This window comes from Canis lupus, chromosome 9, assembly GCF_003254725.2.
Source record: "Canis lupus dingo isolate Sandy chromosome 9, ASM325472v2, whole genome shotgun sequence".
Lineage (NCBI taxonomy): Eukaryota > Metazoa > Chordata > Mammalia > Carnivora > Canidae > Canis > Canis lupus.
The window spans coordinates 36,034,052-36,059,534 of record NC_064251.1 but is presented as its reverse complement, the minus strand read 5'-3'; the positions used below and the strand labels follow the sequence as shown (position 1 = coordinate 36,059,534).

Genomic DNA, 25,483 nt, shown 5'->3' with positions numbered 1-25,483 from the left:
CAAAGCCTCTACAAATCAGTAAAAACTGTAACAAAACCAAAAAAGGACAGAAATGTCGACAGTTGATAGGAAAGGAAATACACCGTTTGCCTTTTAAAATGCTTAATATTGGGGCACCTGGGTGGCCCAGTCAATTAAACGTCTGACTCTTGGTTTCAGCTCAGGTCATGAACTCAGGGTTGTGAGACTGAGCCCCACGTTGGGCTCCATACTCAGTGCAGAGTCTGCTTAGGACTCTTGCTACCTCTCCTTCTGTCTCCTCCAATCCTTCTCCTTCTTCTCTTCCAACTCCCTCTCTCTAAAACAAATAAATCTTCTTTAAAAAAAATAATAAAATGCTTAATATCAATTATATTAAGAGAAATTAAGTAAAAACTACACTGAATACCACTTTTCACCCATCAGACTAGAAAAAAACAACTTTCATCCTCTCATATGTTGCTGGCGAAAGTATAAATTAGTCCTCTGCCTACCCACTTACTGTGTAAAGTTTAGAAATATCTATCAGAATTACATGTGGATCTACGGTTTCACTCAACAATCCCACTTGTAGGAATTTTCCTATATACTCCCATTGTAACAGCAAACAATTGTAAACCTCAGTATCTACTATTTAGATGTTAGTTAAATTATTATACATCCATGCAATGGAATTCAAGGCAATTATTTTTTAAAACTGAGAAAGCTTTCTAAGTCATGATAAGGAAAAATCTCCAAAATATATTAAGTGAAAAAAGACATGAAACAGGAAACAATAAGCATAAAGTACAGTGCCAATAGTCAACAATACTGTATTGTATACTTAAAAAATTTGCTAGGAGGGTAGAGCTTACGTGTTCTTATAAAAAAAAAAAACGATTAATAAAGAGGACAGAAGGAAACTTTCAGAGGAGATGTTTATGGCATAGATTGTGATGATAGTTTCATGGATATATACTTACCTGCAAACTTATCCGGTTGTATACATTGAATATTTATAGTTTTATATATGTCAATCATACTTCAATAAAATGACTTTATTTATTTATTTATTTATTTATTTATTTATTTATTTTAATAAAATCGCTTTAAAAATAACATTTTTATGCTTAAAATGGAAGACAATGGGGCGCCTGGGTGGTTCAGCTGGTTAAGCATCCAACTCTTGATTTTGGCTCAGGTCATAGTCTCAGGGTTGTGAGATCAAGCCCTGCATCATCAGGTTCCATGCTCAGTGGAGTGTCTGCTAGAGATTCTCTCTCTCCCTCTGCTCTTCCCCTCACATGCTGCACACACTCTCTAAGATAAATAAATCTTTATTTTAAAAAAAAATTTATTTATTCATGAGAGACACACAGAGAGAGGCAGAGACACAGGCAGAGGGAGAAGCAGGCTCTGTGCAGGGAGCCCAATGCGGGACTCAATCCTGGGACTCCAGGATCACACCCTGGGCCAAAGGCAGGCGCCAAACCGCTGAGCCATCCAGGGATCCTCTAAATAAATCTTAAAAAAAAAAAAAAAAAATGGAGAAGACAAAAAACTAAAAATGTAGCATGCCATCATTTGGGAGGAAAAGGAGGGACTGGGGAAAGTACCTATATCGGTTCATCAATGAATTGCTCATAAATATGCACTGAATGTTAAACTTGTTCAGGAGAGGACCTATGCAGATGGAGAATGGGGTGGGAAGGAGTTTTTACAACATAAATTTCTATATCTTTTATATTCAAACATGTGACTATGTAACCTTCAAAAAAATTTTAAATATACTATGAACAGAAAAATGCTGCAGTGAATGGAATAAGATAGAGGGTCAAGATCTAAGATAAAGAGATTCTAGGGGTACCTGGGTGGCTCAGTAGTTGAAAGTCTGCCTTCGGCTCAGAGGGTGATCCCAGGGTCCTGGGATGAAGTCCCGCATCAGGCTCCCCATGAGGAGCCTGCTTCTCCCTCTACCTATGTCTGTCTCTCCCTGTGTGTCTCTCACGAATAAATAAATAAAATCTTAAAAAAAAAAAGATAAAGAGATTCTAGATTAACAACCTAATGTCTGGGATCACTGGGTGGCTCAGCGGTTTAGCACCTGCCTTCGGCCCAGGGTGTGATCCTGGAGTCCCGGGAATGAGTCCCACATTGGGCACCCCACGTGGAGCCTGCTTTTCCCTCTGCCTGTGTCTCTGCCTGTCGCTCTCTCATTCTCTCTCTGTGTCTCTCATGAATAAATAAAATCTTAAAAAAAAAAAAAAAAGAGAGAGAAAATCATTTAAAAACCCACCAAAACCTAATGTCTAATAAAAAGGAATTCAGGGATGCCTGGGTGGCTCAGTGGTTAAATGTCTGCCTTTGGCTCAGGTCGTGATCCTGGAGACCCAGAATCAAGTCCCACAGTGGGCTCCCTGAATGGAGCCTGCTTCTCCCTCTGCCTGTGTCTCTGCCTCTCTCTCTCTCTCTGTGTCTCTCATGAATAAATAAAATCTTTTAAAAAAATAAAAAAGAATTCAATGTAAACTTTAATAAAAATATTACTATATCTGTTATTTTAGAGTATTGAAATCCTGGTTAGTTAAAACTCATCAAAACAGAACCCTACTCAAACTGAAAGATAAAGCAACAAATTAAAGCATAATCCAGGGACGCCTGGGTGGCTCAGTGGTGTAGCATCTGCCTTTGGCTCAGGGAGTGATCCCAGGACCCAGGATCAAGTCCCACATCAGGCTCCTTGCTGGAAGCCTGCTTCTCCCTCTACCTGTCTCTCTTTCTCTCTGTGTGTCTCTCATGAATAAATAAATAAAATCTTAAAAATAAAGCATAATCCAAAAAATTTTTTTTAAAGATTTTATCTATTTATTTATGAGGGACAGAGAGAGACACAGAGAGAGAGAGAGAGAGGCAGAAACATAGGCAGAGGGAGAAGCAGGCTCCATGCCGGACGCAGGACCCAATCTGAAGGCGGCACCAAACTGCTGAGCCACCCAGGCTGCCCCAAAATTTTAAAATATGTTAATGTTCAGTTTATGTTCAGCCCAATGTCATATATATCATACAGGAGGCTATTAAATTATTCTGTTAAATTAGAAATCAAATTAATAATTATCAATTTAAAAATCTATTATTATATTCTTTTGAACAAGACAAAAGTTTGGACTGGCTTATTTCTAAAAGTTTAACAGGCAAGGAACAATCTATTTCCTAAGTTGCCAGTTCAAAGTTTACTAATTAAAATATTATGGCATATCGGACACCTGTGTGGTTCAGTGGTTGCGTTTGGCTCAGGGCGTGATCCTGGAGTCCTGGGATTCAGTCCCACATTGGGCTCCACACAAGGAGCCTGCTTCTCTCTCTGCCTGTGTCTCTGCCTCTCTCTCTGCGTCTCTCATGAATAAATAAATAAAATCTTAAAAAAAAATACTATGGCATAATAAAACATGTTTTTAATATAAAGGCAGCAAAAATGACACTGTTAAACAAATGTTCTTACTTAATTAGGCTATAGCACACAGCTCGTAAGGGTTCATGGTTTTTCTTCCTTATATTATTGTTGACCATGCTATCTAGTTCATCTCGAGCAAAACGAAGCTGAACTTCTGTTACACTATAACTTGCTGATTCCCGAGCACAGTCTTCAATGTTATGAGCTTCGTCTAAAATGACAACCTGTTCTTTCAGATTGATATCCATCTATAAGACAAAAGAATTCTGTAAAACATTCAGTAAAATGCACTTAACAGCAGTAGGCAAGATATTTCATTTAAAACTTCAATTATAGGCCAATGTGGCAAGAATAATTATATAAGTAACTGATTCTAGGTCTTAACACTTTTAAAGCACTAATGAGGCTAACAAATATTAGCTCAACATTACAGTTTCCCATTTTTCATTCTCAAAATACTTTACAAACCTATCAACCAAAATACATGTTAAGTGAATCTGGATTAAAGTACAGCTGGCCACACAAAAGGGTATAAAAATCTCACTATGAAGCAATCTCCGACATAATTTTAAAAGAGGAACAAAAAAAAACTTTAAAATTAAATAATTATACAATATTCAAGAGACTCTGAAAATACTAATATAAATACAGCATTTATCTGTTTCATTTTAGTTGTTCCTACTATCCTTCATTTTGAGAATTGTTTTTCCCAGATGCCATGTGGTATTGATAGAACTGCTAATCCGTTAATCAAGGGATATCACCACCTTCAAAACATAGACTCAGAATCCAGGTTTGTCAGTTATTTTTTTAAGGATTTTATTTATTTATTCATGAGAGACACAGAGAGAGAGAAAGAGAGAGAGAGAGAGAGAGAGAGGGAGAGAGAGAGAGAGAGAGACAGGCAAAGGGAGAAGCAGGACCCCAGAATCACATCCTGAGCCAAAGGCAGATGCTCAACCACTGAGCCACCCAGGTGCCCCCAGGTTTGTCAATTAAATAAAGTATTCCATCCCTCTGTGGTCATGGGTTGAAGAGTGAAGATGAGATTTAAGGGAGGCCAATCAGAGAAATTTGGAGTGATGAATATAAGATCATGAATTTTTTCCAGATTAGGTGGCTATTTGTGGTTATCTTTGTTCCACCTGGAAAGAAACTGAGAATAAAGCCATCACAATAAAGTCAGCCAAGCATTTTTTCTTAAGCTCTACTGAAGCTGGGTTTGTGTCACTTGCAATTCAGAGTCCTGGCTAATACAAAGAAATGTTAAAAAACAATTGCCAGTGAGTTATTCTGAGGAAAAAATATACAGAAAGTTGACGATGACTGAAAAAGAACCATGAAAGAACAGGAAACGTATTGGCATTTAAAAAGATGAGTAGAAAGGTCCCTGGGTGGCTCAGTCGGATAAGCATTCATTTGACTCTTGATTACAGTTCAGGTCATTATCTTAGGGTCATGAGATCAAGCCCCACATCAGGTTCCTCACTGGGTGTGGAGTCTGCTTAAGATCTTTCTCTTTCACTGTGCCCTCCCTGCTCCCCAAAATAAATAAATAATTAAAAGGTGAGTAGAATTTGGATTTGGAAAGCAAAAGGAGGAGTGCACTTCAATATAGGCATCATCAAAAGCAGAGATAAAGTTAAGAACAAGATATTCTCAGGGGACTATGAGGTAATTTTTGAAGGGGCTAAGTTGGGAGTTTGTAGCAGAAATGTCTGAGAAGGCAGATCTAAGCCAGACTATTGAGCATCTTGAGAGTAAGCTTAGCAGATACAGACATTAATGACAGATGAATGGATAAAGAAGATGTGGTATACATATACAATGGAATACTACTCAGCCATCAAAAATGAAATCTTGCCATTTGCAACGATGTGGATAGAACTAGATGGTATTATGCTAAGTGAAATAAGTCAATCAGAGAAAGACAATTATCATATGATCTCACTCTTATGTGGAATTTAAGAGACAAAACAGAGGATCCTGGAAGAAGGGAGGTAAAAACAAAACAAGATGAAGTCAGAGAGGGAGACAAATCATAAGAGATACCCTTAATCATAGGAAACAAATTGAGGGTTACTGGAGGGGAGAGGGATGAAGGGATGGAGTAACTGGGTAATGGACATTAAGGACAGCACTGATGTGATGAGCAGTGGGTATTATATAAGACTGCTGAATCACTGACCTTTATATCTGAAACCAATAATATAGTATATGTTAATTAACTGAATTTAAATTAAATAATATTTAAAAAGATATAGACTTTATCCCATGAGCCAAGAGTGCAACAGATTTTTTAATCAGAAGAAGTATGTAATAAAAGAAATACTAGGAAGACCGACCTGCCACTGATATGTACAAGTGGCTCAAATGAAAGGAACCTAGCAAAGAGGCAACCAAAGAAGAGGTAGGACAGGGATAGTAAACATAATGCCTATGAATTTTAAGCTTAAAAAGAAAGCCAATGAGAGTTGTGCAGTCAGATCTAAAGAGAGGAATAATAGGTGAATATACCAGGTTATTCACTTTTTTTTTTAAGTAAGCTCCATGCCCAGTATGAAGCCCAAAGCAGAGTCCAAACTCATGACCCTGAGATCAAGACCTGAGCTGAGATCAAGAGTCAGACGCTCAACTGAAGAAAGCACCTAAGTTAATTACTTTTTGTCTGATGCTGTAACTGGATGGTTCTAAGACCCATGCAAATAAACACAAATGCTATATCCAAATTTTATTTCTCAAAAACTCACAAAATTACAAATGCTATATCCAAACTTTCTCAAAAACTCACAAAGCATAATTTGCATAGTGTACATATTCTCCCCACAAAGTTCTTCAAACTACAGATTCTTCATATGAATGTTTTAAAATAATTCTGACTATTGATAAATGGAAGGAGTGATAGTTATTAATGGGTCCCAACTGGGAGTAATTTTGCCCCACAGGTTATATCTGGCAATGTCTGGAGACATTTTTTTTTTAAAGATTTTATTTATTTATTCATGAGAGATACAGAGAGGCAGAGACACAGGCAGAGGGAGAAGCAGGCTCCACGCAGGGAGCCTGACGTGGGACTCAATCCGGAACCTGACGTGGGACTTAATCCAGGGTCTCCAGGATCACGCCCTGGGCTGAAGGTGGCGCTAAACCGCTGAGCCACCCAGACTGCCCTGGAGACATCTTTGATTGTGACAGCTACAAGGGTGTCACTGGTGTCTAGTGGATAAAACCAGAGATGCTGCTAAGCATCCTACAGTGCACAAGATAAACCACCACAACAAAGAATTATCACGCCCCAAAACAAATAATTATCAATATCATTATTAACAAGGCTGAAAAACCCCATCAAAACTCCAGTTCAGTATTGGGTCCTTAAAAGTATGTATTACTTTGTACATTAAAATGACAAGATCTAAAACTCCGTTTTTAATATACCTCTGTATATGTTTTCAGTACTCTAATCTGCTTATACATTTACATAAATATAAAGCAAAAAATAAGTGAAAAGTAAAACATCTAAAAGCTTTACATTGATCATTTGTATCTTAGTAAGTAGGAGAAAAGTTCTAATTTTCACATAGCTACTTACACTTTCCCTTATTTGTGCATCTAGAAGATAGTTGTAAGGACAAAATATTATGTGAGCATCTTCTATTAGTTCTCGTGCTGTGTAATACGGACATGCTTTTAGTTTTTTTCCCAAGCTGACAAGTTCTTCTATATCCCAGGCTTTGCACATCCCTTGCAGAGTCTGTAATGTGTGTTGATTGCTAATTTTATGTACACCATGATAAAAATAGCAGGATTTGCCCTAAAAACAAATACGTGTTACTGAAATGTGAATCAATGCTGGAACAAAGGAATAAAACAAGTTTATCTCAGAATTCTCAGAACATCATTAAAGCCACAAGGCAAAGATATTACAGGAGAGAAATTATATCCACAATCACAACCATTTTAAAGAAACTGTTAGTTGGCTCATATAGAGCTCCAGATCAGTATAGCTCTAGATAGCCCGAATTCACCAGAAAAAACTGTTTTTAATTATGCTTGTTGTGCCATTGTTCTGATTCAAGTGATATTGGCAAAAATATTTCTTGAAGGATACACAAGAACAATGGTATCATTGTTTGCTTTCAAAGATGACAGCTAAGTGACTTGGGGGGACATGAGTGAGATTTTTCTCTATAGACACTTTTGTACATTTTCAGTTTGAGCCATGAGATAGTATTACCTAAGTAAATATAAATAAGTAAAAAGAAAGGAAATAAAGGAGAAAAGGAGGGGGGGGATGTCTTAGGGAAAAAAAAAAAACAGTGTTCACAACAAAATATCTGTAAGATACAAAAGAGCACCAAAAAAACCCCACTAAATTATCTATAATTCTATCACATAAAGCATGTACTAGTAACATTTTGATGTATTTCATTTATACCTCTTCTGTACATATGTATATATGGATACATCTCTAAAATGTAACCCAATATTAAAATAATGAAAACAAAGCAAAGTTTCCCAAGGCATCAAGGATTAACAAGTTAGCCATAAGAAACATTTTTTATAAAACTGGAATCACTGTTTTTCCATCTGATTTTATTAAAAATCCTATCAGAAATATTTTCTCACATCACTAAGTAGTTTTTCATCAGTGTCCACATATGTACATTGTGTTAATAGTTATAAACCAGTTTCATTATTGTTGGGCATTTAGACTGTTACCAATTTTTGCATTATAAATAATGCTGCAATGAGCACTTCTATGCACATTTCTAAATATTTTCTTAGTATACATTTTTAGAAATGGCATTATGGGATCCAACAGTATAAAGTATTTTTAAGCTTCATGAAAACTATACCACCAAATTATCCTCCAGAAAGTGTATACCACTTTACAACACTTTTTCTGTATCTTTATCAACACTAATATTATCTTTACCTATTTTAAAGGTTAAAAACTAGAATCTTCTTGCTTTGATTTGTGTTTTTATTCCTTTTTTTTTTATTTTTATTTATTTATGATAGTCACAGAGAGAGAGAGAGAGGCAGAGACACAGGCAGAGGGAGAAGCAGCCTCCATGCACCGGGAGCCCCATGTGGGATTCGATCCTGGGTCTCCAGGATCGCGCCCTGGGCCAAAGGCAGGCGCCAAACCGCTGCGCCACCCAGAGATCCCTTTTTTATTCCTTCTAGCAAGGTTTAACACTGCTATTGTACTCTGTGAACATTCTAACATGCTTAAACAGTAATTTGCATTTCTTCTTTCATGTACTATCTACTAATGTCCTTTGCCATTCTATTACCAGAAGTAAAAAATTTTATCAATATATGCTAATCAAAAATAAGATGCTTGATAAAAACCCAGTCCTAGCAATAGTGTATCATATCCCATTAAAAGATGTATAAAATTAGTAGTATAAATGTACACCATTAGTGGAAGTATAAATTACTTCTGTTAGAAGCACATATTTTGTCAATAACTATCAAAATTTAACATTTCACCATTAATGTGAATATATATACACATATATATATATGTATATATATATATATATATAATGCACTGTTAAACAGCCAAAAATTTGAAAGTAAACCAAATATCTATCAAAAGCAGACATTTTTTTTTTGAAGCAGACATGTTAAACAACTTATGGTAAATTTATGTAAAAGATATAGCCCTAAGAAATGTGTCAGATTTGTCTATATGCCAATATGTTTAGGCTTTTAAAAGAATATATACACATTTTAGCAAATACATATTTTAAGTGTTTTGGAAGACTATATAAAAAAACCTTAGAGCAATTTCCCTGAAGGGTTAAAAGAATGTAAGGAGCAAAAAGGAGAGGTCCTCTTTTCATTTTATTGCTTTCTGTAATTTGGAGTCTTCTAACTATAAATATATTATTTTCTATTTCAATTGTCATTTGGGACTGAAGTCATTGAAAACTGATGGGTCATTTTTATTTAATTAATTCTAGGTACCAATAAAAAAATTAAATGTGATTTTGAAATCCAATATTTATCTTTCCTAGTTTGTGGTCCTTAACAAGTGAAAATAATATTACATATATAATACATATATGCTTATCTACAAACTATCCAACAGCCAAATCTATATTTTTACATATTTTAAACATGTGTACTCATTATATTCACAAAAGTACCTAGAAATTACTAGAAATGGAGTAAAGCATAAAATGTTCATCACCTATAAAAGAATGTCAACAAATCCAAGAACAAGGCATGGTCAGCTGAGGGACGACAACTAGTTCTAAAGCTTTGTATTCAGCCACGTAAGGGGACGCTACTAGTTGGTTCTCCATGGTACTAAAAATAAGAATTGAGAAAAGAACTTACCTAACCTTTATTTATTTATTTAGTTCATTCTCTATATTACTTTCATTCACTGTGTCCCATCTCTGCTTTCTTTTTTTACCCTCCATACAGGGTCAACTTCCTCATACCATAATGCCATCTTTTGTTTTGCTTCTAGTGTAATTAAAATAACAATGACGAAGAATCAGAAAAGTTGTCTTTCTTGCTAACTAGTTGTTAGACCCAGAGCAAACTTCAGGGCCCATTTTTCTCAGGTGATGAGGCATCAAAAGAGTAAATGAACCAGAAGCCTTTTAAAGATTCCTCTGACCCAAAGACTACCATTTCTAAGGTTTCTTCCACCTCTAAAATCCTGATTCTAGGGTCCATAAACAGATGGAAACGTGCCAAGTATCTTTCATACTGACTTCAATACAGATTGAGTTTAATAATATGATATTCATCATTTCTTATTCCAACTATCTTTGGTACTATTCTGAAAGCTTGTAATTGTGTAAAATGATCACCAAGATGCCTTTAGAGTAGATGATTATTAACTGTTAAATTCCATCTTCACAAAAAACATATTCTTTCATACCTAAAATAATTTTCTAGAATTATTTCTGGAGCTAGTTAAAATTATTTGTTCTTAAGTGAAACAAAAATTAACTTTTAAGAGATAAGCGCATTGCTTTTCCATCATAGGAGCAGTTTCATAAAAGAAACAGTGAATAAAAACACATGTGCCTTTGGATCAAGCCAAAAAATCGGAAAGTTTACACTTTAAGGGCACTTAGAATGACACTCCTGTGCAGGCTGATAGCAAAACCAGAATGGCCCATCCATTTTAGCAGTGTAACATAACCCTGAGAGGAGTCTGTCAATTCAAGTGTTATCACACTTTAAACTCTTTTTCACTCAAACTGTCAGTTGTCTATTTATCATTTCACTTTGGTAATTCAGTCATAGTAAACAGAGACACCTATAGTGACTTTGTAATTGGGCATCATTACAATACCAAATTACCCTAAGGACTTGGGAACAAAAAAAAAATGTTCATGTATGCCTATGAGCAAACCATTCTGAGGCAGAATTAAGTCAAGACAAATAACCAAAAGCAGGTATCTTCAATTATTTATAAGCATTGAGAAAGAAATGCACGATACAAAATAATTTATTCACATTACATGGTAGAAGGTGATATATCAATTAAATGAAACTCTAGGGGCTATGGCTCCTAGCTTTTTGTGGGGAACCAACTCTGTTTGACAAAATACTAGTGAAAGAACTTTCAAAGTATATTAATTTATCATTGGTCATTTCATAGACTATCAATTTATGGTTCACAAATAATTTCTCAGTATATTCCATACTTCTAACTTCAGATTAAGCAAGTTATTAAACTGTACACAGACTACCAAATTAATACTGCCAAAAAAATTATGTTTTTACTAAGAAAGACTTCTCAATTTCTACCTTGACCAAATTCGTATTAAAGATTTTCCTGGAGGTCTTCAAAACCACCAATGACATATCTTTAACTTTAATAATTCAATTTATTTTTTGAAAGAGAAATTTGTATTAAAATTAAAACATAGGATAATCACTATATTTCTCATTCAACTAAAATTTATTTACTCAGAGAGTCTAAATAAACTATGTTCTCTTGAAGTTTTAAATATACGAAATAATTAACTGATTAAATTAGACTAAATTATTTAAATACTTTTATCTCCTATGACATCACCCAACATTTGACTATTTTTGATAGTGAGATTTCAAAGAGGTAAAAAAACATCTGACCAAAACAGAAATTAATTTCAAGGAATTAAACACCCCCAAGCTTTAGAACCAAAATTTATCATTCTAAACTTGAAGAAAAGTTTTCTTGTGGTAAAATTCTTTTTCAAAAATTAACAATACTAGCAATTAATTTGATTTTTATAAGTTATTTGATTATCAGTGGAAATACACATATAAAACACAAAATGAACATGTAAAAAAATGAGTAATAGAATCTTTTCAGCCATATTTTTTTCTCTAAAACAAAATAACTTTACTCACATTTTTTCCATCCAGCAATTCCATGCACTTCTCATTTCTGTTGAAGTTACCTACTACTTCAGGATGAACACAAGTATGGTCCCTGCTAGAAAGAATAGTCATTGGGACCCCTGAGTACGCTGTCCTCCGGAGCTCTCTAGTAATCTGAGCAATCTGTTTGTGTGTGCGTGTCCCAAAATATATTTTGGGTATCTTGGATTTCCCGCCATGATCCTTCTTAGTGGTATTTGAGGAATCTTGATTGCTTCCTTGTTTAGTAGAACAACAACACCTGGAACAGTGACCGGGGGGCTGTAACAAAGGAAAAAAAAGACAACTCATGTCTGGTATATCACAAAAAATGTTATTAAACCTCTCATAGAATCAGAACCACTATGTAATAAATCACAATTGTCAAATAAAGAGAAATGTCAAGATATTACATCATCTAAAACTTGGAAGTTTTCCATTTCAAATTGGTTTTCTTGTACTCCTAAAAGTTATAAATGATGTTTCCATATTTACATGGCTTTCTAACATATCATTCTAACTCTTGAATTCCAAACATTTTAGGTAGATTTTAATTCTAATTATAAAAATAAGACAAAATGGAGGACAGTTTTCATTTCTGCTTAGGCTATAAGTGAACTCATGATACTACAATTTAGAGTTGATAGTGCTATTTTTGTTCACGGCATAGCACATTCAAATATTCTATACCAATATTTTAAAGAGCACTTTAAACAATAACTTACAAAAAATAGAAATAATCAAGTTGAATCTAAAATATCATTAAAAACAAGAGAACTATTCTCTAGCAAAGGGATGCAAATGAATGCTATTAATATTTAATAATGAAGGCAGGTTGCTTGTGTGGAACAAGTATACCTGAAATTCAATTACCTGTCATGGAATTCAAATCCATCAGAAAATTATTCAGGATAGCTTTTTCTGGACAATTTTACTCATAATTCAGTTCCATAATTGGAATCATTAGATAAATGTCTCCTTAAACACACTATCATAAGGAATAGCAGGAATGTGGTCCATTATTTACCTGATTTTTCTCTTCTGTTTCCAAACTCAAAAATAAAATAAAAACTTTAATGCTATATATTAGAATCATGGGTTATTAACCACCCATTCCTCAACCTCAATTGCTATATAAATGAGACAAAATGTAGCCTCATTTAAAAAGAAATACTATGAAATAGTTAGTTTATAGGAATGGTGACTGAGAAGGAAAAAAAGCTAAATACCACAGTTGCTTAAGAGAATTTGTGCTGTAGAGTTTTAGTTGCTTAAGAGAATTTGTGCTGTAGAGTTTTAGTTCAATAGAACAAATACACCATTTTACTCAATTTTTTTAAAAATTATAATCAGTAAGAGTAGCCTTCATAAACAAATGCTAAGTCATAGTATGTTATACCACAATACTGGGGATCAAGCTGTCTTTTAGCCTCAACTCAGTGGAAAAGCAAGTTCAAATTACTCCCAGTCTCGCTCAACCTTGTCCGCCATTAAATATTACAATACATGATAGAATGGATGTAAATGTGACCCTTCTGGAGCTGTCACTCAGTGGGATAAAAGGTTCACTGATGTGCCAAATAAACAGTCAGTCAAAGCAGATAAAGTTACAGCCATGCTGGAATTGTTACATTCCCTTCTCAGGTTGCTAGTAGCAGCAGATTTCATTACAGAGTGCTGCCACATTAAATAGCCTGTTCCAAATATCCTGCCTTCTATATTGAATAATTACTTATTCACTGAAAGGATAAAAAGAAGAGTTATGAATGGGGCTCTTGTCAACAGTGAGGCAGGAAACAGCTGACATGTGGTTTATGTTACATATGTTGCAATATCCAACAATTTATGGTCACACAGAAAATGGAATGCAAATTATATCATGATATTTCTGACTGAATATTTTTTTGGCCTTTGCAATTATCACATTAATTAATTAACCTAGTAAATGAATTAAGATAACTCTAGGTAGCAGAATTAAGTTTACTTTTCTGTACCTTCAATCTTTTCACTCAATTATACTATATCTCTTTCCTATGATACAATAAATTAAATACTGAATATTAAATTGAATATTGGAATGCTAACGTCTAATGCATGGCTATATACTACATGTAAATATCATATCCAAGCACAAAAGTAATCCAATAAAGTGGTCTTCTCTCAAGGCTTAGAAAATCTTTCTGATGAAACACTTTCAACATCAATTCCACTTAAAGCTTTATCATCTACACCTTTTATTTTATGTTAATTCATCTACACCTTATATTTAATTCTTTTTTCTAACCAAAAGTCCAAACAATATTGAAATAAACAAAATAAGTCAACCACCTATGACAAATAATTTAATATATAACTTAGACCTTCATATATATCTCCCATATAATTTTTTCAAATAAAAAGGAATGTTATTACATAGTTTTATAACTTGTTTTGTATTAGAACTTTTTACTTCTTAAAAGGGATGAATTTGGCATTAATAATTTTAAAAAAGGATCTCCTTATCTTAAAATGTTATGATAGTAGCTGTAACTAACAAAACAAAAGATAGAGAATGGTTTCAGAAAACTTTTCCCATTAGAGCAGCTTTATTTAGGTACCTTAAATCCTATTTTCACTCTATAACTGAGAAAATTATAAACTAGGACTACTTTTATATTAAACATGTTTTTGTTCATTATGTTTTACAGTGGTCTGAAGTAATTATGTCATCTACGAATTTGAGGTTGACTCTCAAGAATATGGTTTTTCAGTGAGTGGTTGGGCAAGTTATTATAGAAGATGGAAATTAAGAAAGTTGATTCTTTTTCCTTTGCAATATTAAAGAGGAATTATTTCTTCAGATGTGATCTTCTATTGAAGTTTCCATTTAAAGGATTTGGTATAGTCATATTTAATACAGAAAAAAAAAAAACTGTGGCAAGAGAACAGAGACTTCAAAAAGACATTTTTTTAGTGGCAAAAGAATTATTTGCATCAAAAAAACCCCCAACTTTCAATTCTGTAGGAAAACCAGAGAAAGAATACTGAAAGCAGCAATGGCAGGAGGTCATAATATCTTCCAATTCAACTAATAGGCTAACACTTTATGGCCTCTCTCTGAAATCCTTTGACCTAGCTGTCTTGAAATAATAAAAGAACAAAATTAAATACTTTTGTACCTTTCATTGAGTTTTTCTCCTGCTAACAAGCTATCAGGTTTGTCTTTCACAGGGATACTTTCCTTTTGTTTTTGACCTTTGAATTTACAGAGATTGCATTAGGAAACGGAGAATAAATTAAAAAGTATTCACTTTCATCAAACACATCTGAATGTCAAGAAAGATAAAACATATAGGCTCTCCAAAACCTGTAATCTCTAAAACCTGAAATAGGCTACACTGAGTGGCAGAGCCAAACTCTTTAAGAGATGGCTACTTCTATACCTAGAAACTGTCTAGAGTCCTTTTACTTCAACAAAAGGCAAGAAAACTCAACCAGAATAACACCAAAATTCCATTATTATTTAAAGAGAAAAAAACAACCAACTAAACAAAAAAACTATAGGGGCACTTGGCCAGCTCAGTTAGTGGAGCATGCGACTCCTGAATTTAGGCTCAGGAGTTCAAGCCCCACGTTGAGCATGGAGCCTACATCCATAAAGAGAAACATAAGAGACACATGGGGGTGTGACAGCTATATTCTTTCCAGATGTAGGAGTCAATTGTTTAAAAATAAATTTCAAATTTACAATAGTCAAAACTATTCTTAGAAGGTCAACAACAAAGGATTTTAGAAAACTCTTTTCAAGTATAACAATTCCTACCTATTCTCTTATTATATAGAAACAAGTATCTAAATTTTTTGAAAGGATAAAGAAAGATTGTAAGACTTATCTTAAAAGAAAGGCCAAATTCTGAGTCCTTGCCACTATTCCTTTCACAAAGTTACAAGTTCAAGTAGATTAAGATACAATGTCGAGGTCTGAAGTTTTATAATTTTCTCCAACCTCTCCCCATAAGAACAACAACATAAAAATTACTATGCCTAAATAATTGAAAAATAAAAATGAGCATGGTGACTGTAAATTTTAAAAATGGAAAATAATAAAGGAATAGCTAGAAACTATTGTATTGCCAGAGAAGCTATTTTGCTAATTCATAAAATTAGGTAACCTAAAAGGACGCTATGAACTGATTTTAAACACAGACATAAAGGGGAATATTTGTATGAAAAATAAGTATATAAGAAAGTATATATAAGAATGAGGAAAAAAGATCAAAAAGAATTTTATTTGTAGGAAATAAAGGGAAAACTAGATCCATGAAATAATTACATACTTTTCTGGAACTTTCCACATGTGCATGTATTGTCTGTCAATCACACTGCAAATTCCTTGAGGAGAGAAACTATGTCTTACATTTCTTTATATAACTCACTCATTAAATACGTTGTTTTGCACATGACTATAACTTAAGTTTTTTTTTAACTGGTGGACTGTGACTAATGTCCCCAAGTCAAGTACTATACATGTACCACATTGTATTTATCCAAAGGATGCATAACTGATGTTCTAATTTGAAGTTCTTCATATGTCAAAAAGGTACTTCAAAATAAAAAGTTTACCTTTTAAAAGAAAAAGTACACAGCAATCTGTTATTTTCAAGGCCAAAAAGAAAAATCATTTTGTTATGCTAATAATTGGGGCACTTTATAGTTGTGAGCAACAAACACATAACCTGATATATTCATTATTAATAATAACTGGGGATTCCTGGGTGGCTCAGCGGTTTAGCACCTGCCTTCCGCCCAGGGCATGATCCTGGAGACCCGGGATCGAGTCCCGTATTGGGCTCCCTGCATGGAGCCTGCTTCTCCCTCTCCCTCTGCCTCTCTCTCTTTCATGAATAAATAAATAAAATCTTTAAAAAATAATAATAATAACTATCAGTCATTAAGATTGTCCCTGTGCTAAACACTATATATATATACTATCTCATTCATTCACTCAAGAAATATTAGAATTCCCGATCTATCAAGTCAAGTAGAAGGACAAGGGTCACCTCATCTCACTGACAATGTTTCTCTCTTTAATTATTCTACAAAGCGCAGTTTTTGGAGTTTATCAATACCAGTTTCATTCATGAATTAGAGAAATGTTTAAAGTCAGTACTCTAAGTGCATTATTTACTGAATGCAATTACAAAATATTCCTAAAGGTAAGCTATAAAATTTACTTCAAAAAACTATTTTAACTTATTATTGGTTGACATTTAAATCAAATATTTTCTAACAAGATTTACACTTTATTCCTCAAGAAAAAAAACAACAAAATTCTCAATTAAGAGACTCGTTAAAGCACATAACAACAAACTTTTTCTGTAAAGGGTCAGAAAGTAAATATTTTATGTTTTGTGGTAAATAAGGTTTCTGGCCCTGTATAAGAAAATATTTTTATGACCCCAATGTGGGGAAAGGTTTCTTAACATACCAAAAACACAATGATTAAAAACGCAATCTTGTTAAAATGTAAAATTTCTATTTAAAATAGCACTCCACTTTATAAAAGAAAGAAAGAAAGAGAGAGAAAGAAAGAGAGAGAGAGAAAGAAGGAAAGAAAGAAAAAAAAGAAAGAAAGAAGCACAGACTAAGAGAAGATATTTGCACTGTATATAACCAAGAACCAGGATCCATAACATATGAAGAATTTCAACAAATGAATTTTAAAAGACAAATCCCTAGATGGCCAAGAACAACAACAAAAAATCACAGAAGAGAATAGCTGAAAGGCCAATAAACATCAGAAAAGAAATGTAATTTAATGCTTAACTTCATAACTAATTAGGAAAATGCAAATTAAAATCCTAATTCGATTCAATTTCCCACCTATCAGATAGGATGTTAGAGAAGATATGAAGCAACTCACACACTGCTGACACAAGTATAGGTGACACATTGTAAACTGTTGATCTAGTGAATCAAAGATACATAGACACTCTGACCCAGCATGACACTGCTAAGTATATATATGAGAGAAACTCTTGCACATTAAGACAAATACAATAGGGATATTTTTTGCAGCATTGTTTTAATGGTGAGGAAAACAAGCTAAATGTATCAACAGAAGAATGGATAAATTGTGGATGTTTTTCAATCAATATGATACTGTCTATAATGAAAAAAATAAAAACTAGAGTTGCAGGTATCAACATAAACATAAAAAAAAAAAACAATGTTGAACATACCGAAGAGAAATTAAATTTTATTCTCCCCATAAAATTCCAAACAAATTGATGATAGGAATAAAACTATAAAACTTTAGATACAGAATTAGGAACCCCCACTGTAGTAGATAATTTTTAGAGCTAAGGATTATAGTAGACAATACACCTGAAAATGTTAACCAGTACTTAAAAAGAAACCTAGCACAGCAAATGCAGTCTACTCTGGTTCTTCCTCAGCTGCTTATGAAAGCAGAATAGTGGGCAGCCTGGGTAGCTCAGTGATTTAGCGCCACCTTCAGCCCCAGGGGTGATCCTGGGGAACTGGGATTGAGTCCTGAGTCGGGTTCCCTGCATGGAGCCTGCTTCTTCGGCTGCCTGGGCCTCTGTCTCTCATGAATAAATAAAATCTTAAAAAGAAAAAAAAAAAAAAAAAAAAGCAGAATAGCTTCCATCTTAATACCTCTTGACCAAAATGTTTCAACCTAATTTATTAGGAAATAGGTTCTTAATTTAGGGTCCATGAACTGTTACAGGAGACAGGGTTTGAAATCACCCAAAACTACAGACACAATTTTGAGTGCATTTCCAAAAAGTACAAACTTTCCTCAGGTGCTCAAGAAGACTATGACTTACTGGGTGAGCTCTGTATTCCAGAACTTATGTCTGATTTTATAAAGAAAATCAAACAGAAACAGCATTTTCTTTACAACCAACTTGGCCAAATTTATTCTGTAAGGGAATGAACAAATTGATAACCCAAAGAAGACAATTTTACAAAGGTTCCTCCACTGCTTGTAAATTAATTTCTCTTTTATGTTTGTTAATTACCTAATATTACCATAATTCTAAAACACCTAGTTTATTGCCACTGTTTACTTCTAACTCCATTTTAGAGATGAAAAAAAAACTAAAAGAGTTCCTCAGGTTGTTATAAAATACATAATAACAACTTTTGTGGGAAAGCTTGAATTCATAAACTTAAATCTCAAAACAAAGTTTCAGGGATGCCTGGGTGGCTCACTGGTTGAGCATTTGCCTTCAGCTCAGGGCGTAATCCCAGGGTCCTGGGATCGAGTTCTGCATTGGGCTCCCAGCGAGGAGCCTGGTTCTCCCTTTGCCTGTCTCTCATACATAACAAACAAACAAACAAACAAACATTTAAAAAACAAAGCACAAAGCTTTAACAGGATCATTTTCATCTACCATTTAACTTGGCAAAAAAGCAAAATATTAAAAAAAAAAAAGCAAAATATTGCCCTTTTTCATTTCAGAATGCCATGCACATAAAAAGCTAGTGGTAAAAAGCCAATGAAGACAGACTTATACTACAATCTTTGAGGCATAAAAAAGAGGGTTTATTGTTAATATTTATCAACCAATTGCTGTTGTCCAAGCCATCTAAACAGGTACTGAGAGATGCCTGGGTGACTCGGCGGTTGAGCATCTGCCTTTGGCTCAGGGTGTGATCCCGGAGTCCCAGGATAGAGTCCCACATTGGGCTTCCTGCATGGAGCCTGCTTCTCCCTCTCCCTATGTTTCTGCCTCTCTCTCCCTCTCTGACCCTCATGTAGAAATAAATAAAATCTTTAAAAATTTAAAATAAACAGGTACCGAATGCCTGTTGTACAAAATCTCACATAAGCATACACTCTAGTGAGATAGCAAAAGTGACATGACTATACCTTTTCAACTATTTTTAAAAATTCAAACAGTAGTGTTCTACTGCCAGTTTCATGATTAAACTGCACAAAGCAGCTGTTTATCCACTCACAGCAACCAGCAGGTGAACTTGATTCAATATTTATCACAGGCTTTCACAGATCACTGCTAACCAAGCAAACGTTTTAATTAAGCTGGAACTTGCTTCAAAGAGCTCATTCAAGATGTCAATCAGCAGGTAAGGGATCAGATACAGTGTCAGGTGAGAGTGTGTAATACAAATCCACAACTTTCTTCATCCCATCGCTGTAAATTAGCCTGCTCTAAAGTTCAGACTCTGATTGTAACAGACTGCCAGTCTCCTGGAATGTGTAACTGAAGTCACTCAAATTCTATTGTGAAGGTTGTAAGCAATATGTTAAACTGCAATGGGCTAGCACATTAAGACAGATCCTTTTCACGGTTGTTTCTTGATACCATAAGTGTTTGTTACCCTACTCTCCACTTACTGTTTACTTTCTTGCCTGGTGTAAATGGGAATTCCTTAACACAGTTGCCCCAGTTTCTGAAAAGTTTATGTTTCAGTACAGTTAATCAAAAAAGATCCAAAGTGGTATAATTTTTTGCATAAATTTTAACAATTATATTCTATAAAAATTCTTATTTTAAGAATAAATACATGATAAAAATGACCAGACTGCTAGAAACCAAAAATTCTCTTGGTTTAACAGCACTTTACATAGAAGTCTCAAACATAGTAAGTCACACTGGCCAATTCCTGGGACCTACGTGGGGTGTTTACAACAAATAGAGAAGAAAAAGAAGAATCAAAGAATATGAGGGGAAAAGGGAAAGCTCCCCCTTAAAGAACAGAATGTCAGCTAAATATTGTATGTAAACAGAATGAAAGAATTTTTTAAATCATCATTTTGCAACTCCTATGTAAAAACTGATACCCTAGAGCTACCTAAATGGATGCTAAAATCATTGAGTGAAAAGTTGTTGGGGAACAAGATATTCACACAGCCTCCAAATATCACCCTATGGATTACTTATTAATTTAAAAGAAAAATGTGCCTTTAGCATGGACACCTTGTAATCACCAGTTTAACCAAATGGTCAAATGACCTCCAAATATCACCCTATTATTTAGTAATTGAAAAGAAAAATGTGCCTTTAGCATGGACACCTAGTAATCATCAGTTTAACCAAATGGTCAAATGATACAGTGGTCAGACAAAGTGGCATCAATGTACCTCTTGATATGATACTAGAAAAATACTTATGTGCTCTTCTAGAACAAAACTACATCGATTATGAAATCCAAATAATCAGGTATGAATCAAATAAAGAAACTATGGTAAAAAGATGTATTATTTGGCTGGTGAAAATTAATCCAACTGCACTTACATATTTTTCAAACTTCCTTCAATGAATCTTTTAAAATGAGAAAACAAAGCTATCCTATGACATCATCATCCCCACATAATTGACCAAAATGCTACAAGCAAAACCTACACAAAATAGAGATTTTTTACTTTTTCACGAGCATTACAATACAGATAAGTTATTATCAATATACAAGGCTCGAAGGCAGCACTACGCAATAAAACTTTCTGTGATGATGGAATGCTCTGTACTTGCACTATTCAATACACTTGCTACTAACTACTACCTGGGGCTAGTGAGTACTGGAAATGTGCTTAGTGCAACTAAGGAGCCACATTTTAATTTTAATTAAACAGTTGTATGTGGCCATAAACCCTATCAATGAAGTTTTAAAATACTACAACAGGTTCTAAATTTAATCTGGAAGACAAATTAGAGTAACCAAAAAATATCTGGAAAGGAAGATGGACAAGAATGGTATGTATTTTTATATATATAAGAATTTAGTGTACATGATAAAGATGTTGTGTTAGGCACCCTTTAAGACGTGTCCAACCCTATATTCTTTTTTATTTTTTGAGATTTATTTATTTGAAAGACAGAGAGTGCAAGCGGGTAGAGGGAGAGGGACAAGCAGACTACACTGAGTGTGGAGCTGATACAGGGCTCGATATCATGGCCTTGAGATCATGACCCCAGCCAAAATCAAGATTTGGTCGCTTAACCAACTGAGCCACCCAGGTGCCCCAACCCTATATTTGTAAAAGAGTTCATCATCTTTAGCCCCTGCTAAAAAGGCAGACGTCATAACACATGACCAAGCCCAAAATACTCCTAGGCATAGCAAGACCAGTAACATTCACCTTCCCAGGAACTTGTAACTGGGGCATTTAGATTAACTATAGGAACAGACAAGAAGAACAGACAAGCCTTTCATAAGACTTCAAGGCTTCCATTCTGTGATGTTATGGTAAACTCACATGACGGAGAAAAAAATGAGAGAATTCTACAGAGAGAGGCAGAGAAGACTAACTCAAGGCCCCACAGAAAAGAAAAAAGCTTCCTAAAAACTTTTGAGTTCTAATAAGGGCAACTGTATTTACTGTTTTACCCTACTTTTAGTGCGCTTCTACTTCTTCAAAAGAAATCATTCCTGATTAAGGGTTGAAATTATCACGCAATAACAAGAAACTTTCCCTAAATTGACGTAGTCTCTGAGTCTTCAACTTAATAAAACCCATTAAATAACTAGCATAGTGAAAGAAAATGACTCACCTAAATATCCAGCCACAGACTATAAACATAAATTATAAGAACAGTCAATCAACAAAATGCAATGTAGTCATTAAAAATGATGCAAAAGAATATTAGGTGACATGAAAACATGATCCTGATCCATTATTATAAAGAGAGATAATTGGGGATGCCTGGGTAGCTCAGTCAGTTAAGCACAGTGGGTTTAGAGATTACTTAAAAATAAAACCTTTGAAAAAAAATAAGTCCCAGTTCCTCACTCTTTCCTCTTTTGATCCCCCTCCAAAAAAAAAAGAAAAAAAAAATAATGGCAAAGGGTAAATAAAATAGAGGAGGTAAAATGGCAAAATATGAATAACTGTAAAAGCTGAGTGATGGCCACAAGGGGGTTCATTATATCCTCATATCAACAGTCCTCTGTTGGCTTTGTGTATGAAATTTTCTTAATATTTTTAAAGTAAGGAAAATTTACAAATTCTTTTTTATAAAACAAGTACTACATTGATTCTAAAGCAAATCAAGATAAACTTTTTCTAATGAAAAATATGAAGAGATCAAAAACAATGAATTCTATATGTATAATAAATAGGATTCTTGTACACATGTACACATACACACAACCAAGAAGTCAAGAACAAAAGGATAATTCAGTTAATTTAATATAGTTTAATGTATTAAAAAATGTGAAAAACCATATTCATATGCATAGTTTAATATTCATTCTTGATGAAAATGCTGAATAGAAATGATTCTCCTCAACCATGACAAAATTATATGTATAATATTTAATTAAATCTATAATTTACATATAAACCTATAACTTATATAATTTAACATATTTATATATGATTTCCATTTAATTTCCATATGAATTTTACATATGTATATATGTGTGCATATACATATATATATGTAATTTTCAAAAGCCACTTTCATCCTTAATGAAGAAACCCTAGAAGCTTTCTCATTAATGTCTCAAAGAAGACAATGATGACCATTATTTCTCAATATGCCTGGAAGAATCTCAGTTTATACCTACTTTTACAGTTTATTATTAATAATGCCCCCTACCACCTCCATTCTCAAAACTGTCCTATTCTGGATAATAGATATGATTCTTCCATTACTATTATCACATGTAACTTTGGAAGGTATTATATAAAATTGTGAAGGAGATAAAATCATCACTGTTTACAGAGCATATGATTACATACTTGGAAAACCTAAGAAAATTTATTGGAACTATTAAAATAAAAGAATTCATTGATGTGGTTTGGTAAAAAAACACAGTAAATGTAATTCAGTAAAAAAAAAAGCAATCAATAATCTTCATATATAAAACCATAACAAGTTAGAAAATGCAATTAAAGATCAAAATCCCAATTATATAGAAAGGAGAGATAAATTCTCTAGGAATCAACTTAAAAATATATTTAAGTAGTAACAGGATGTTTTAATTAGATGAGGCAAATCCTTTCACAAACTATATGTATATCAAGTCATCATGATATATACTTTAAATATCTTATTATTTTATTTCTTAATTACACCTCATTAAACCTGAAAAAAAAAAGTTGGTAAGAAATTTAACACTACTGAAGGAAATTAAAAAATAAAAAAGCAAATGGAAACAAAGCATGGTCTTAAATAGAAAGACAACATCATAAAAAACTCAACTCTTCCAAATAATCTAAGAAATATATCAAGAATTTTTTTTTTAGCTAGGCAGTCTAAGTCTAAAATACATACGTAAAAATAAACAAGGATAAATAACTAAATAGGTAATAAGGCAGAACTAAACATACAGAATACTAATATGTACAGTAATCAAAACAGTGTGGATTGATGGAAAAGAAAATAGAAAGTCCAGAAGTAGCACCAGATACTTTAAAAAATCTAAAACATCATAAAGTCAAAAAGGTTGCATCTCAAATTAGTAGGGAAAAGAAAAACTATCAATAAATGATGTTGGAATAACTGAGTAGCAATCCAAGAGAGCAAAAATTATGTTCCTATCTTATACTATTCACCAGAATACATTTCAGATTTAAATATAACAACTGAAAAATGTTTAAATCATCTGAGAAAGGTCCTTCTAAGTGTGACCAAAACCCAGAGACCATAAAAGACTGATAAATTCAAATAAAATAAAAATTTCCTGCATGATAAAATGTAAAAAAAAAAAAAGATTTTTGTAATTCATAACACAAAGGTCTAACTTAATACTGAAGAACTCTGTAAAATAGTAAGAAAAAGAAAAAAAACCCCTAACTGACAAAAGGAATAACCAGATATTTGAAAAGATACTCAACCTCATTCATAACAAGAGAAGTACACATTAAAAGTAGAATGAAATGACATTTTTTTAACCAATCAGGAAGAAACAAGATACAGATTTTGATATATTTGCAAGAGTGGTAACACGTATACATATATGTATGTATGTGAATTATGTATAATTTACCTTTACAATATATATACTATGTAAACATAATATTTATTGCTTTATATTTGCTTTTATTATCCTGGGTAGGATTCATAAAAAACAGTAACAACTGCCTTGGGGACAGGAAACACAATGGCTGAGAAACTGGGTGTGGGAAACTTTTTAACACACACCTTTTTGTTTTACAATTTTATATCATAGGCATATATACTTTTCAAGAATAGATAAATAAAATATACATTAAAAAATTAAAATACCAAATTGGCTTCCTCTGGCACTACAGACATATCTACTCCCTATAATGTTGAAACAATGTATAGAGAAGTAGCCATTTCATTCTTAACAGAGAATGAAGACTTAATGAACATTAGTAGTAGAAATAATCAGCAATAGCAAAACTCTCACACTGGCTAAAACTGCACAAGATAAAACTTACTACTGACTAAAACTTAAGAACCAATGATTTAACAAAACTGTGACTGGTACTCCCTCTGCCTGCATCTCTGAATCTCTCTCTCTCTCTCTCTCTCTCTCTCTCTCTCTCTCTCTGTCTCTCGTCTCTCATGAATAAATAAATAAAATCTTAAAAAAAAAAAAAAAAAAGGCAGCCCGGGTGGCTCAGCAGTTTAGCGCCACCTTCAGCCCAGGGCCTGATCCTGGAGACCCGGGATAGAGTCCCATGTAGGACTCCCTGCATGGGGCCTGCTTCTCCCTCTGCCTGTGTCTCTAGCGCTCTCTCTC

General features: G+C 33.7%; 1 protein-coding gene across 2 annotated transcripts in view; it reads right to left on the bottom strand.

Moving 5' to 3' along the window:
* The window catches only part of BRIP1 (BRCA1 interacting helicase 1), a 184,034-nt gene that overhangs the window by 122,178 nt on the left and 36,373 nt on the right, over positions 1-25,483 (bottom strand). For both annotated transcript variants that reach the window (XM_025440646.3, XM_049114156.1), the window contains exons 7-9: positions 11,786-12,076; positions 6,999-7,220; positions 3,458-3,657 (exon numbers count right to left, since the gene is read on the bottom strand). In XM_025440646.3, coding sequence (XP_025296431.3) covers positions 3,458-3,657; positions 6,999-7,220; positions 11,786-12,076 — 713 coding nt within the window. The remainder of the gene's footprint in view (positions 1-3,457; positions 3,658-6,998; positions 7,221-11,785; positions 12,077-25,483) is intronic.